Source organism: Myotis myotis, unplaced genomic scaffold, assembly GCF_014108235.1.
Source record: "Myotis myotis isolate mMyoMyo1 unplaced genomic scaffold, mMyoMyo1.p scaffold_m19_p_10, whole genome shotgun sequence".
NCBI classification, from domain to species: domain Eukaryota; kingdom Metazoa; phylum Chordata; class Mammalia; order Chiroptera; family Vespertilionidae; genus Myotis; species Myotis myotis.
This window is the reverse complement of record NW_023416314.1, coordinates 39780953-39793731: the sequence shown is the minus strand read 5'-3', so window position 1 is coordinate 39793731 and position 12779 is coordinate 39780953. Positions and strand designations below refer to the sequence as shown.

At 60.3% G+C, this 12779-nt stretch overlaps 1 protein-coding gene across 2 annotated transcripts in view; it reads left to right on the top strand.

Moving 5' to 3' along the window:
* The window catches only part of ARHGEF17 (Rho guanine nucleotide exchange factor 17), a 56831-nt gene extending 44537 nt beyond the window's left edge, over nucleotides 1-12294 (top strand). Inside the window, exons 4-21 of one of the 2 annotated variants that reach the window (XM_036325039.1) lie at nucleotides 1315-1431; nucleotides 1636-1728; nucleotides 1910-2086; nucleotides 2355-2405; nucleotides 2658-2767; nucleotides 2877-2962; nucleotides 4671-4789; nucleotides 5137-5350; nucleotides 5855-5928; nucleotides 6146-6345; nucleotides 6552-6850; nucleotides 7355-7604; nucleotides 7878-7964; nucleotides 8263-8330; nucleotides 8563-8711; nucleotides 9360-9534; nucleotides 9640-9909; nucleotides 10796-12294. In XM_036325039.1, the coding sequence (XP_036180932.1) occupies nucleotides 1315-1431; nucleotides 1636-1728; nucleotides 1910-2086; nucleotides 2355-2405; nucleotides 2658-2767; nucleotides 2877-2962; nucleotides 4671-4789; nucleotides 5137-5350; nucleotides 5855-5928; nucleotides 6146-6345; nucleotides 6552-6850; nucleotides 7355-7604; nucleotides 7878-7964; nucleotides 8263-8330; nucleotides 8563-8711; nucleotides 9360-9534; nucleotides 9640-9909; nucleotides 10796-10992 (2736 nt within the window). In that variant the 3' untranslated portion in view covers nucleotides 10993-12294. Of the gene's footprint in view, nucleotides 1-1314; nucleotides 1432-1635; nucleotides 1729-1909; nucleotides 2087-2354; nucleotides 2406-2657; nucleotides 2768-2876; nucleotides 2963-4670; nucleotides 4790-5136; nucleotides 5351-5854; nucleotides 5929-6145; nucleotides 6346-6551; nucleotides 6851-7354; nucleotides 7605-7877; nucleotides 7965-8262; nucleotides 8331-8562; nucleotides 8712-9359; nucleotides 9535-9639; nucleotides 9910-10795 lie in introns of those variants that run through there. The other variant, XM_036325040.1, reaches the window with a different exon arrangement.
* The last annotated feature ends 485 nt before the right edge of the window (nucleotides 12295-12779 follow it).

The window sequence follows — 12779 nt, the reverse complement described above, 5'->3', positions numbered from 1 at the left end:
CGGCTACCTCCTGCACGCCCCACACGGGCTGGAGCCCACAAGCTGGACATGTCCTCTGACTGGGAATTGAACCCTGACCTTCAGGTTCACAGGCCGACACTCAATCACTGAGCCACACCAGCCAGGCACTCAGATCTTTTTTTTTTTTTTTTTAATATATTTTATTGATTTTTTACAGAGAGGAAGGGAGAGGGATAGAGTTAGAAACATCGATGAGAGAGAAACATCCATCAGCTGCCTCCTGCACACTCCCTACTGGGGATGTGCCCGCAACCAAGGTACATGCCCTTGACCAGAATCGAACCTGGGACCCTTCAGTCCGCAGGCTGATGCTCTATCCACTGAGCCAAACCGGTCAGGGCCAGGCACTCAGATCTTGATGCTGACCATGGGGTGCAAAAGGAGTCCTTGCCTCCAGGGAGGGGTCAGCATAGGGTGCTCTGTCCCAGGGTGGGGGCAGTTTGTGGGGACAGTCTTCCTTCCTGAGCTGCTTCAGCCTCCACCCTGAGGCACACCTGGGGAGTTGGGAATGGGCAGGGCTCATGGGCTTGGAGGCTCAGAGGAGAACCAGAAACACCACCACAGGTCCCCCAGTCATCCGTAGTGCAGCTGACACAGGAACTGGGTGTCCCAGCTCCCAGCCAGGGCTTCTGACCAAGAACCCCGACATTTAGCCCAGCTGTCAGCCAAGCTGCAGGTAGTAGCCACCAGCTGTGTGCCTTCCCTGAGCGGGGCTTGCTTGGGTGGGATGGGGCAGCTGTCTCCTTGGAGAGGGAAAACTTGTCCTGAGGGTCAGGGGAGGCCAGGGGCCAGGTGTAGTTCCAGGCAGAGCTGCTTCCTGGAGGAGGCCGAGCTGGAGCCCAGCCCCGAGGACGGGTGAGAGTGGGAGGGGAAGGGCATTCCTGGTGGAGGGAATTACATGAGCAAAGGCCAAGCAGCTAGGACAAGCCTGTGTTGTTCAGAGGAGAGGGAGGAGGGAGACCTGCCTGCCTGGACTTGGTGGAGTTGGAGACCCGGGGATGGAAGTGCCCCCGTTGGAAGTGAGAGAACCTGGTCTGAGTTCACAGCACACATCCAGGCACACAGACGGACACGCATGCAGACAAGTTACACATGTGTATGTCTATGCACATGCACACACCTCATCACACAGTCACACATACAGCATGTACACACAACACAAGGGCACATGCCTTATCTCTCAGGGACTGTACCAATGAAAGAACATTGACTCTTGAATCAATGGAAACCAGGACAGGGTGAGGTGGCGTAAGGGACACCTTGAGGGTCCCCAACCTGTGTCTTCACCCACAGTTCTCCAAGGATGTCCTGGTCAACATCTATTCTGCCTACATTGATAACTTTCTCAACGCGAAGGATGCCGTGCGTGTGGCTAAGGAGGCGAGGCCTGCCTTTCTCAAGTTCCTAGAGGTACCATGGGCCAGGGCTGGGGGGATGGAAGCCACCCACACCTTGGGCCAGCTTTGGGGACCCCAGGAATTCCCAGCCTGGGCACCACAGCCCTAGCAGGGTCAACTTCTGCCCTCAGGCTGAGCTGGAGGGGCTTCCTGGGTAGTCTCTTCTTTGCGTGTCATACCTCACGCGGCTGCCCATCCGCCCTGTTTGGGATTTCAGCAAAGCATGCGTGAGAACAAGGAGAAGCAGGCGCTGTCCGACCTCATGATCAAGCCCGTGCAGCGGATCCCACGCTATGAGCTTCTGGTGAAGGTGGGTTGGGCCCGGAGGCGTGTGGGGATGCCGGGGGCTCCGAGGCTCGGTCCCCAGGGCTCTGGTGGGAAAGGAAGGCCTCTGTGACATCTGCCCGTAGTCCCTCCTGCTGCAGTCAGTGTGGGGCCAGGGCCCAGCAGGGCAGCTAAGCAGATAGACCTGGTCCCTGTTCCCACCCCAGGACCTCCTGAAGCACACCCCTGAGGACCACCCGGACCACCCACTCCTGCTGGACGCACAGCGGAACATCAAGCAGGTGGCGGAACGCATCAACAAGGGCGTGCGGAGCGCGGAGGAGGCAGAGCGGCACGCCCGCGTCCTGCAGGAGATCGAGGCTCACATCGAGGGCATGGAGGATGTGTGTGCAGCCCCGCCCGACCCTGCCCATGCCTCTGTCCATCTTGGTCACCTGGGACATGGCTGTGTTCACATCCACAGTGGTGTCCGCCCTTCCTCTTCCACATCTGCCTCTAGCATGTGTCTATGGCCTGACGGCGTCGGGTGGGGGATGGGGTGTTGCTTCCAATGGCCTGGCCCTGGAGGGGGGCCAAGGGGCCACCAGAGCCTGGGAATGGGATGAGGATTAATAATTTGCTGCAAGACACCCTGTACCTCCTGCCCCACAGCTCCAGGCCCCACAGCGGAGGTTCCTGAGGCAGGAGATGGTCATTGAAGTGGTAAGAAGCGCCCTGTTGTCTGCGAGCTTGTCTCCACTCCCAGCCTACTGTGTTCACACGTCTGCTCATACCCTCTGCCCACGGCTCTCCCTGCTCTTCCGCCCCAACAGGCGCCCCGGGTCGAGTCCCAACTCTGCCTCTGCCTCTGGGCAGCTGGGGGAGAGTCCTCACCCCTCCCTGGGCCGGGCTGTCCCCTGGGGCCTGTGGGCAGGAGGGAGGGTCTCTGGGCCTGAATCATGCCTTGGCCCACAGAAGGCAGTCGGTGGCAAGAAGGACCGGTCCCTCTTTCTGTTCACGGACCTCATCGTCTGCACCACCCTGAAGCGGAAGTCGGGCTCCCTGCGGCGCAGCTCCATGAGTCTGTGAGTGGCTGGGGGGGGGGGGGGGGGCAGGGCTGGGAAAGTGGGAGCAGTTGTCCCTCTCGGGGCTCACTCCCCTGCCCCGGCCTGAGCACCCCGTGGCTCCCCACAGGTACACGGCAGCCAGCGTCATTGACACGGCCAGCAAATACAAGCTGCTGTGGAAGCTGCCGCTGGAAGACGCAGACATCATCAAAGGTGGGGCTGCCTCCGGAGTTTCGGGCGGTGGGGTCCTCCTCTGAGAAGCCCCCCTAGTGGGTGTGAGCGTGGCCAGGCTGGCTGCCTCTCCGTCTGCTTTCTGCTCTGGGTCCTTACTTTCCCATCCAGTATAAGGGGTCTGGCACACACACGATCTGGTTGGCACCCACCGAGCCAGACCAGGACCTGTCCACGAAGACACCTTCTGACTGGGCAGGGGCCTAACATGGGTGGGGCTGGGCTGGGGGGTACAGGGAGCACAGACATCCTGTTATTAGCCATTGATTGACTCAGGTAAGCCCCTCGTGTTAGGTGATGGGGCACAGTTCTGGTCCAGCAGTTTTGTGCACAGGGAACATAGACTCACTCAAGTGTCCTGAGGTCAGTGCAGGTGACAGGCTGGTTGGAAAGATCCGTGTTGTTTGGGGCTGAGGCTGTCGGAGCTGAGGCGGCTTTATGGACCTGCGCCTGTGGTGTCTGTCTGTCTGTCTCTCTCTCTCACTGCTCTCCTCATTGCTCTCAGCTTTCTCTGCTTCCTTATAACTCCCATGATCCACCATGCCCTTTTCCGATCGGCCTTTCTCCCTCAGCTCTGGGCCTAGCTGCTCCAGGATGCCCCGCTCACCTTATTCAGCGAGGTGGTTGGTGTAGATTGGTGGCGTGGGCACCTCTAGGCTGGAGGCAGTTCAGACCACCTGGGGTGGTCCCCGAGGTGAGGAAGGACTCGATCAGCCCCAAGGTCCGTGGTTCTCAACCTTCTGGCCCTTTAAATACAGTTCCTCATGTTGTGACCCAACCATAAAATTATTTTCATTGCTACTTCATAACTGTAATGTTGCTACTGTTATGAATCGTAATGTAAATATCTGATCTGCAGGATGGTCTTAGGCGACCCCGGTGAAAGGGTAGTTCGACCGCCAAAGGGGTCGCGACCCACAGGTTGAGAACCGCTGCCCTAGGTGAACCCAGGCCTGCCCCACATAGGCCCCTGTGTAGGAATCCAAGCTGGTTATTGGCCCACTTCGTCTCTTCTCGTGAGGGAACAGGCCAGCTGATAACATGACTATGTTTAGGTCAAGTGTCCAGTCTTGGTCCAGCCAGCTATGGCGAGGCGTGGGGCAGGGTCACATGGAAGAAGGCACACGGTGAGAGCGTGGGAAGTTACCCTCCGAAGGAACAGCAGACCTCCCAGCCCCGACTTGTCTAGCACACACCACTGCTGTCACGTGCACCCCAGCCATGCACGCGGGGCGTGGGGTGCTGAGCTGCCTCTGGGCCGGCTGCTCGGCAGGGGGAGGTGCACAGAGGACCAGGGAAATCCAGGGCATCGGCTCGTTGCTCCCTCTGTGGAGGCTCTGAGTCCCGTAGTCAGCACATTGGACTCCGTGGGCGGCTGCCGCTGCACAGGCCAGTTTGTCAGCTGGTGCTGCACAACCTGCAGGGCCGTCTGCTCGTTATCTGTGCTCTTCCAGGGGGTTCTCCGGGGCCCCGCGGCCTGTGCTGTGTAGCTCTTGGCCGAGCCCCCTGCCCCCAGGCCTGGGGCTCTCTGCGAACTGCCCGCTAGCGTTATTCCTGGGCACGTGGGGTTTACTGTTGGTGAGGCTGCTCCCCGCAACCAGCTGCAAGTCGTGCGCTGAGGGGAGGAGTGCCTTTCCAGCCTGACCTTGTCTGTTTCTGGATCTGTCCGTGGCCTTCTCTGTCCCACCAGGGGCAACCCAAGCCACCAATCGGGAGAACATCCAGAAGGCCATCAGCCGCCTCGACGAGGACCTGACCACCCTGGGCCAGATGAGCAAGCTCTCCGAGAGCCTCGGTTTCCCCCACCAGGTCTGCGTCCTCTGCCTGAGGCTGCCTGCAGTTGAGGGTGGGGATCCCCTGAGCCTATCCGAGGGAGAGGACATCCCTGTCACTCATCTAAGAGGGAAAACAGCCTCACCCCATCAGAGGGAAGTAGTGTATCCCAAGCCTGAGGTGGAGACACAGGTCCTTCCCTAGCTGAGGGAGGAGAGAGGCCCATCCTGTCTGGGGGGGGGAAGGCAGACTTCCTCTTGGTCTAAGAGGGGCGACAGAGTCCCACTTTCTGGAGGGAGAGGCAGGTCCCCATCCTCATCCCCAGGGCAGGAGCAGGCTGTGGGGAGATGTGAGGGCCTGAGGCCTGGGCTTTCCCCCCACAGAGCCTGGACGACGTGCTTCGGGACCTCTCGGCCGCCATGCACCGGGACCTGTCCGAGAAGCAGGCGCTGTGCTATGCGCTTTCCTTCCCCCCGACCAAGCTGGAGCTGTGTACCACGCGGCCCGAGGGCACGGACTCCTTCATCTTCGAGTTCCCCCACCCTGATGCCCGCCTTGGCTTTGAGCAGGCCTTCGATGAGGCCAAGAGGAAACTGGGTAAGCCAGGGCCCACGCTGGCGCTCTCCTCCCAGAACCAGTGGGCAGTGGGCAGCACCTCACAGCTGTCTGAGACATTGGCAGCCAGAAATTCCAGGCCCGCCATGTCCTGTGCTCCAGTCCCTGCAGGGGGAGGGTGGACTAGACGCCTGTAGTAAAACAGGGCTTCCCCGGGCCTCCCTGCAGGGAGGGGATTCCACGGATAGGGTCAGCTTATGTCAGGGGCCCCGTGTGGGAGTGCATGGCAAGAACTCCTTGTCTCCACACACACTGGGAGGAAGCCTGGGTCACAGAAAGCTATTGTTCAAGGTCCATGGCTTAGAAGATTCTTAGAGACCTCTAGGTCTATCTCCTGCATAAGGCCAGGGACGAGCAGGGCATAATTCACATCCACCTCATTCTCCCTCGAGAGAGACTGAGGGCAGGGGAGGAAAGGAAATGGCAAGGTAGGAACCAGGATGAGGTGGCTGCTCAGCTGTGTCTGTCTGTCCATCCCCACTGTAGCATCCAGCAAAAGCTGCCTAGACCCCGAGTTCCTGAAGGCCATCCCCATCATGAAAACACGCAGTGGCATGCAGGTACGTGCAGGTGCCCGGGTCCCGTGGGTGCACATACTCAAAGCCAGCACGTGCTCATGTGTTTCTGTTTCGTATTACACACATTCCTGAATATTGCACCTGCTCCCGTGGTCTGTGTTGGGACCCATACACACCCATGTGGGCCTGCCCCCCTGCCCTGCGGTGGGGAGCTCGCAGCGATTCCTCCGTTTGCCTTCCCCATTGGTGTTGTTGGCAGTTCTCCTGTGCGGCCCCAACCCTGAGCAGCTGCCCGGAGCCCGCGCCAGAGGTGTGGGTGTGCAACAGTGATGGCTACGTGGGCCAGGTGTGCCTGCTGAGCCTGCGCGCCGAGCCCGACGTGGAGGCCTGCATCGCCGTCTGCTCCGCTCGCATCCTCTGCATCGGGGCAGTGCCAGGCCTGCAGCCCCACTGCCAGCGGTGAGGCCCGCAGTGGGCAGGGCTGCTGGACGGAGTTCCTACCTCAACACACCGAGGTCCCTCCTAATGGGTGTGGGTGGGTGTGTCCCTAGGATGTAGGTGGGGCCTTGAGGGCGTGTCCATGGTGTGGGGTCTGGGGGGCTTGCCAGGGAGTGGGGCTGAGCTTGGGCTCCTGGGGGCTCTCATCCCCACTCCTTGTCTCCCAGGGAGCGGCCTTCATCGCTGAGGACCCCCCAGGAGTCAGCACCTGAGCCTCCAGGGCCAGAACTGGAAGTCGAGGCTGCAGACGAGGAAGCAGGGATGCTGGCCGAGCCAGGGCCCCAGCCCTGCCTGCACATCTCCATTGCCGGATCGGGCCTTGAGATGGCACCAGGCCCTGCTGAGGGTGACCCCCGCCCGGAGTTGGTGCCCTTTGACAGTGACTCGGACGATGAGTCTTCGCCCAGCCCCTCGGGGACCCTGCAGAGCCAGGCCAGCCGGTCCACCATCTCCTCCAGCTTTGGCAGTGAGTGCCCCACGCGGGCTGTCAGGCAGGGTGGATGCCCAGAGGGGGGGCAGCCAAGAGTACTGATGGGTGAGGAGGGACCCGCGTAAGCCAAGGCCTGGGATAAGGTCTCAGGACGTCAGCACACAGAGCAAGGGGGCTGCAAGGTGGGCAGGGGCTGAGGACCCCGAGGACAGTGGGACAGTCAGGCCAGATGCTGGAATGACTGACGAGTTAGAGAAGATGGAGTAGGGTGTGGAGTGGCTGGTCCCTTGGTCCATGGTATGGCGGCCGATGGGAGGGGGCCAGGCTGGGACTAGGAAGGAGCCTGTAGTGCTGGGCTGTCCACAGGGTAACGAGCCTGAGCTGATGCAGAGGCCTCAGGGTGGGGAGAGCGGCTGCGGAAGGGTCCTCGGGAGGGACATCGCCAAGAGGGATGCATTGAGGGGAGACTGAGGCCCAGAAAGATATCAGAGCTCAGGCCTGGCAGAGGGCGATGGGGACAGAGACCTTTGTCTCCCTCAGATGAGGAGACCCCGAGCTCCAAGGAGGCCATGGCAGAGACGACCAGTTCAGAGGAGGAGCAGGAGCCGGGCTTCCTGCCGCTGTCCGGCTCCTTCGGGCCTGGCGGTCCCTGCGGCACCAGCCCCATGGATGGGCGAGCCCTTCGCCGCTCCAGCCGTGGCTCCTTCACCAGGGGCAGCCTCGAGGACCTGCTCAGCGTTGACCCTGAGGCCTATCAGAGCTCCGTGTGGCTGGGCACTGAGGATGGCTGGTAGGGACACGGAAGGGCCTGGGGTTGCAGTGCTGGAACCCTGAGCTCCTCACTTTGGGAAGCAGGAGGGCTTTGGTTCAAACCCCAGGGGTACTGCCAGCCAGGGCTGCTGCGGGGTCTGAAACCCACAGGGAGGCTGGGGGCCTCAGCACCTTGAGCAGGCACCTGGCAAGGAGGAGGTGGTGGTGGAGAGACGGAGATAAAGCGGTGGAGGGGTGACTCCAGGGACCGGTGTGCCCAGCACGTGTCACAGGTGCACGCCCTGATCCACAGTGTCCACGTGTACCAGTCCTCCGACAGCATCCGCGACCGCAGGAACAGCATGAAGCTCCAGCACGCGGCCTCGGTGACCTGCATCCTGTAAGCACCGCGGGGCCCTTCCCGTCCAGACCTTCTCGGCTGCACTTGCAGACTTCCTCCTGCCCCCTGGGTCCCCCTGCTCTCCAGGTCCCTCCTGGGGAGGCCTGGCCCTAGGCTAGCTGTGCCTCTCACACGTGTGGCCGTGGGCGAGTCACTCCTCCTTCGTAGACTCGGGCGTTCTCACCTGGAGAGGTGGACGTGGGAACCATACCATTTTGTCTGTGATTCCCTTGGCCCCACGTGACCTGCTTGGGTCTCTGTAAGCCCCTGACTCCCTCCCCTCCCTTTCCCTGCCCAGGTATCTGAACAACCAGGTGTTTGTGTCTCTGGCTAATGGGGAACTCGTGGTCTACCAAAGAGAAGCAGGTGCGTGTCCACCCTCCCCCGCCCCGAGAGGCCCTGCGGGTGTTGGCCTCTCTCCTGAGGGGCCTGGGGCCTTGGGGACGTGAGTCTGGAGATGTGGGCACCTCCCAGGCCTCTGGGCCTTGGTGTCCTCATTTTTAAAAGGGGTTGTTAGCACCTCATTTCAGGAGAGGGTGAAGCTGAAATGCAATACTGAACTGAATTTGCTGTTTTCTTTACCCCGTTCTCACTCCAGGTCGTTTCTGGGACCCCCAGAACTTCAAATCTGTGACCTTGGGTGCTCAGGGGAGCCCCATCACCAAGATGGTGTCTGTGGGCGGGCGGCTATGGTGTGGCTGCCAGAACCGAGTCCTGGTCCTCAACCCTGACACCCTGCAGCTGGAGGTAGCAATAGGGATGGATGGGGGCGGGGGGGGGGGGGGGGGACAGACTTAGGGTGAGCCCGGCCTACGAGAGAGGGAGGTGGGACTATGGGGTGGGGGGGATAAAAAAGTATCCAGCTGTCCAGGGAGAGGCCAAACCACTCAAATGTCATGGGGGAAAGGCACCTCCATTTCTTTTTTTAAATACATTTTATTGATTTTTTACAGAGAGGAAGGGAGAGGGATAGAGAGCCAGAAACATCGATGAGAGAGAAACATCGATCAGCTGCCTCCTGCACGCCCCCTACTGGGGATGTGCCCGTAACCAAGGTATATGCCCTTGACCGGAATCGAACCTGGGACCTTTCAGTCTGCAGGCCGACGCTCTATCCACTGAGCCAAACCGGTTCTGGCGACACCTCCATTTCAATGTCTGAGGATTAAGTGGGGAGGCTCCCCTTAAGCTTGGGTAGATTATCACTCAGACCAGGGAGCAAAGCTGCCTTTGCCGTCCATCAGGTGGGCTTTCTGGGGAGGAGTGGTGTGGGTATAAGGAGGGAGGGACGGGTACTGGTGAAGCACAGGCAGGGAGGGGACAGGAAAGGCAGGCCTGCCAGTCACCCATCTGCTCTCTAACCCCTCCACCCCCCGGTCCCCCCCGCCCCCCCAGCACACGTTCTGCGTGGGTCAGGATTCCAGCCGCAGCGTGGCCTGCATGGTGGACTCCAGCCTGGGCGTGTGGGTGACTTTGAAAGGCAGTGCCCATGTGTGTCTCTACCATCCAGACACGTTCGAGCAGCTGGCAGAGGTAGACGTCACTCCTCCCGTGCACAGGATGCTGGCAGGTAATGCCTCCGTCTACCACTCCTTTCCCTCGGAGCCTTTCCCGCCCCCTCATCGCGGCAGAGCCAGGCCGGGACTGGGCCTCAGCTCTCTGTCTCCCGCCCCAGGCTCAGACGCCATCATCCGGCAGCACAAGGCTGCCTGCCTGCGGATCACAGCACTGCTGGTGTGTGAAGAGCTGCTGTGGGTGGGCACCAGTGCCGGCGTCGTGCTCACCATGCCCACCTCGCCCAGTACCGTCAGCTGCCCACGGGCGCCTCTCAGCCCTGCTGGCCTAGGCCAGGGGCACACCGGCCACGTCCGTTTCCTGGCTGCTGTCCAGCTGCCAGATGGCTTTAGCCTGATCTGCCCCAGCCCACCACCTCCCCCAGACACAGGTGCGTCTTGTAGCCTACCCCACCCCAGGGTACTGGACATTTGGGCTAGTACTTCCCAGTGTCCTGCCAGAGGAGGGTTAAGAGGGAGGAAAAAATTGAAGTAGGCTATGGAAACCCCCAAATACAACCTACTAGGAAATTGTGTGTGTGTGTGTGTGTGTGTGTGTGTGTGTGTGAGAGAGAGAGAGAGAGAGAGAGAGAGAGAGAGAGAGAGAGAGAGAGAGAGAAATACTGTCCAGACAGGTGTCATGGACAGGGAGTGACTATAAGCTAAGAATTAGAATAGGGCACAGGCAGGGACATATACAACAGGAAATAACACAGGATTAGAAGTGATGTCTGTTTGGGGCAGGAAGTGATGGTCAGAGCAGGAGATAGAAATAACACCAGAGAGTGGAACATAGAGTGGCAGATAGGACAGGAAATGGACTATGACAATTAGAAAGTGAAGCCTATTAGGAAATGACGTACACCAAGGAAGCAGCAATTAGCCAAGCCTGGCTTCGGCGGGGCAGGGAACCATAGTCCCAAGGAAACGGCAGGGGATCCGGAGCAGGGCAGCCCCGGGCGGGAGGTGTCTGCGTGCAGACTAAGCGCCCACCTGGGAAAGGGCACTGGACGCAGGAAGCGAGTCCGAGGAGGACAGTATCTGTGCAGTAAGAGACAGAAAGCGGCCTGGCCCAGGGACATGATGTCACTTCTGCCTGAAAAGTACAGCCAGGAGGTAGGAAGTGGTCTAACGGCCAGGAAGTGGGCACTTCTTTCCGAACAGGAAGTGCTTGGCCAACAGGTAGTGGGATCTCCCACGGGAAGTGTGCCTGTCTTTCTTCCTATCTTCTGGGGTGCGGGAGCTTAGGCCCTAAGGGACCCTTCCCTCTGCCCCCAGGCCCCGAGAAGCTGCCGTCGCTGGAGCACCGGGACTCCCCTCGGCCCCGAGGACCCCCCTCGGCCAGGCCAAAAATGCTGGTTATCAGCGGAGGCGACGGCTACGAGGACTTCCGACTCAGCAGTGGGGGCGGCGGCAGCAGCGAGACCGTGGGCCGTGACGACAGCACGAACCACCTCCTGCTGTGGAGGGTGTGACCCTGCCGAGTGGCCCAGGCCCTGGCCGCCCACCCGCCCGCAGCCTGCTTGCCTCTTCCTAACCCACACGCACTCTGCCCCGAGTGTCCAACCAGGGCACAGCCGTGCCTGCATGGGTTCCTCCGCGTCCGCGGAAGCGTGCTGAGGGAACTCCTGCTGGCCAGTGGGCCAAGGCCTTTCCTGACCCTCTGGCTGCTCCCGTGCTCCTGGTCATGATGGGGGCCGGGTGGGGGGCACGAGGGCTACCCAGACCTCTGTCCCTGGAGCTTCTACCAAAGACACGGCGAGGCCTGGACCCCACGGGGCTGGGGAGGGCCATGTGCAATATTTGGAGGGTTTTCTGGGGCAGTGGGAGGGCTGGGGGATGGAATCCTTTCCCATGTACAGTATTTATGTTTCTTTTTAGATGTGTACCTTCCCAAGCACTTATTTATGCAATGACCTAGGGCAGGGAGTGATTGGAGGAAATGACAGAAGGAAAAAACCCGATTCCTGCCCTGGGGGGCCAACGAGGACCCTAACCAAGCCTTCCTGGAGGGACCAATCCCCCCCCATTACATACATGCGCGCGCGTGCGCCCACACACACACACACACACACACGCTGCATGTTCAGGGCACTAAAATGCTGCCTCTTCACTTTCCAAGCCTCATGCTGATTGGGCCGCCCTCCAGCATCCAGAGCCAAGGACCAAGTCCCCTCAGTCACCCAGAGCAAGATGACGAGGACAATGACTCCCGTCTGGGGGCCTCCCCAGGCTTGGCATTTCCTAGTTTATTGACGGTGCCTTCAGTAGTCTCTGAACTCGGGAACACTGATGGGGCCTCGGACGGGGCTCTCTGCTGGCCTGAGCAGGAAGAGAAAAGGCCCTTGCTCCTCGCAGTGGCCCCCACCCCTGTGTCTCATGCACTGGCACATGCGGTCACCGTAGGAGGGTGGACCTAGGAGCCCCCTCACTCTGACCACTGAATCCCGCTCTTCACACCCCTCCTGCCAGGGGCAGCCCCTCCAGGAAAGATGCCCAAAGCCGAGGGGCTGGACATGGCCTCTTCAACTGGGAGTCACTCGAGGGCAGCCTCTCCCCTGCCCCTGGACCACAGGAGCCCGTCTGAGCCCCAGCCCCCTCGCTGCTTCAGCTACCGCTCCAAAGGTCTGGTTTCAGATGGGGTTTGTGTTTGGTTCTGTTTCTGTTGGGGGTGGGTGGGTCATTGCGGTCTTAGATTGTGTTTCTCTTGCTACCAAGCAGTCATGTATTAACTTTCTTTGGATGATGAATTTTAAATAAATAGAAACACCAAGTGACTGCTCCCCATTGTAGCCCAGGTGGCCTGCCAGCAACCTAAGAGCTTCCCAGCCGCGGGGCTCTCCAGACACCCCCTCTCCTGTGCCGAAGGGAGGCCCCGGAGACCCAGAAGAGTGGGTGGCCAGGCTGCCGCTGACTTGCCGTGGTATCCGAGCAGGTCGCCGCCTGTGGGGGCTGCAGTTTCCTCACCAGGAAAACAAGGGCTGTGCTAGTCCAGTGCTTTGTAACCAGAGCTACGTGTTAGAATCCTTTACAGATTCCTGTGTAAATATAGAGCGTGACACAGATTGTATGTCCATGTGAACACCGTTCCCAGGCTCCCCTTGACTCCTGCGTCAGTGTGTCTGAGATGGGCCTGGGGAAGCCAAGCTGCCTTGGGCTGTAAGTAACAGACTAGGCAACGCCTGAGCCTGTCCACAGCTCCAGGAAGCTATTCCCAGCAGCCTCACATGAGGCCAGGGAACCTGACAGGCCCAGGTGAGGT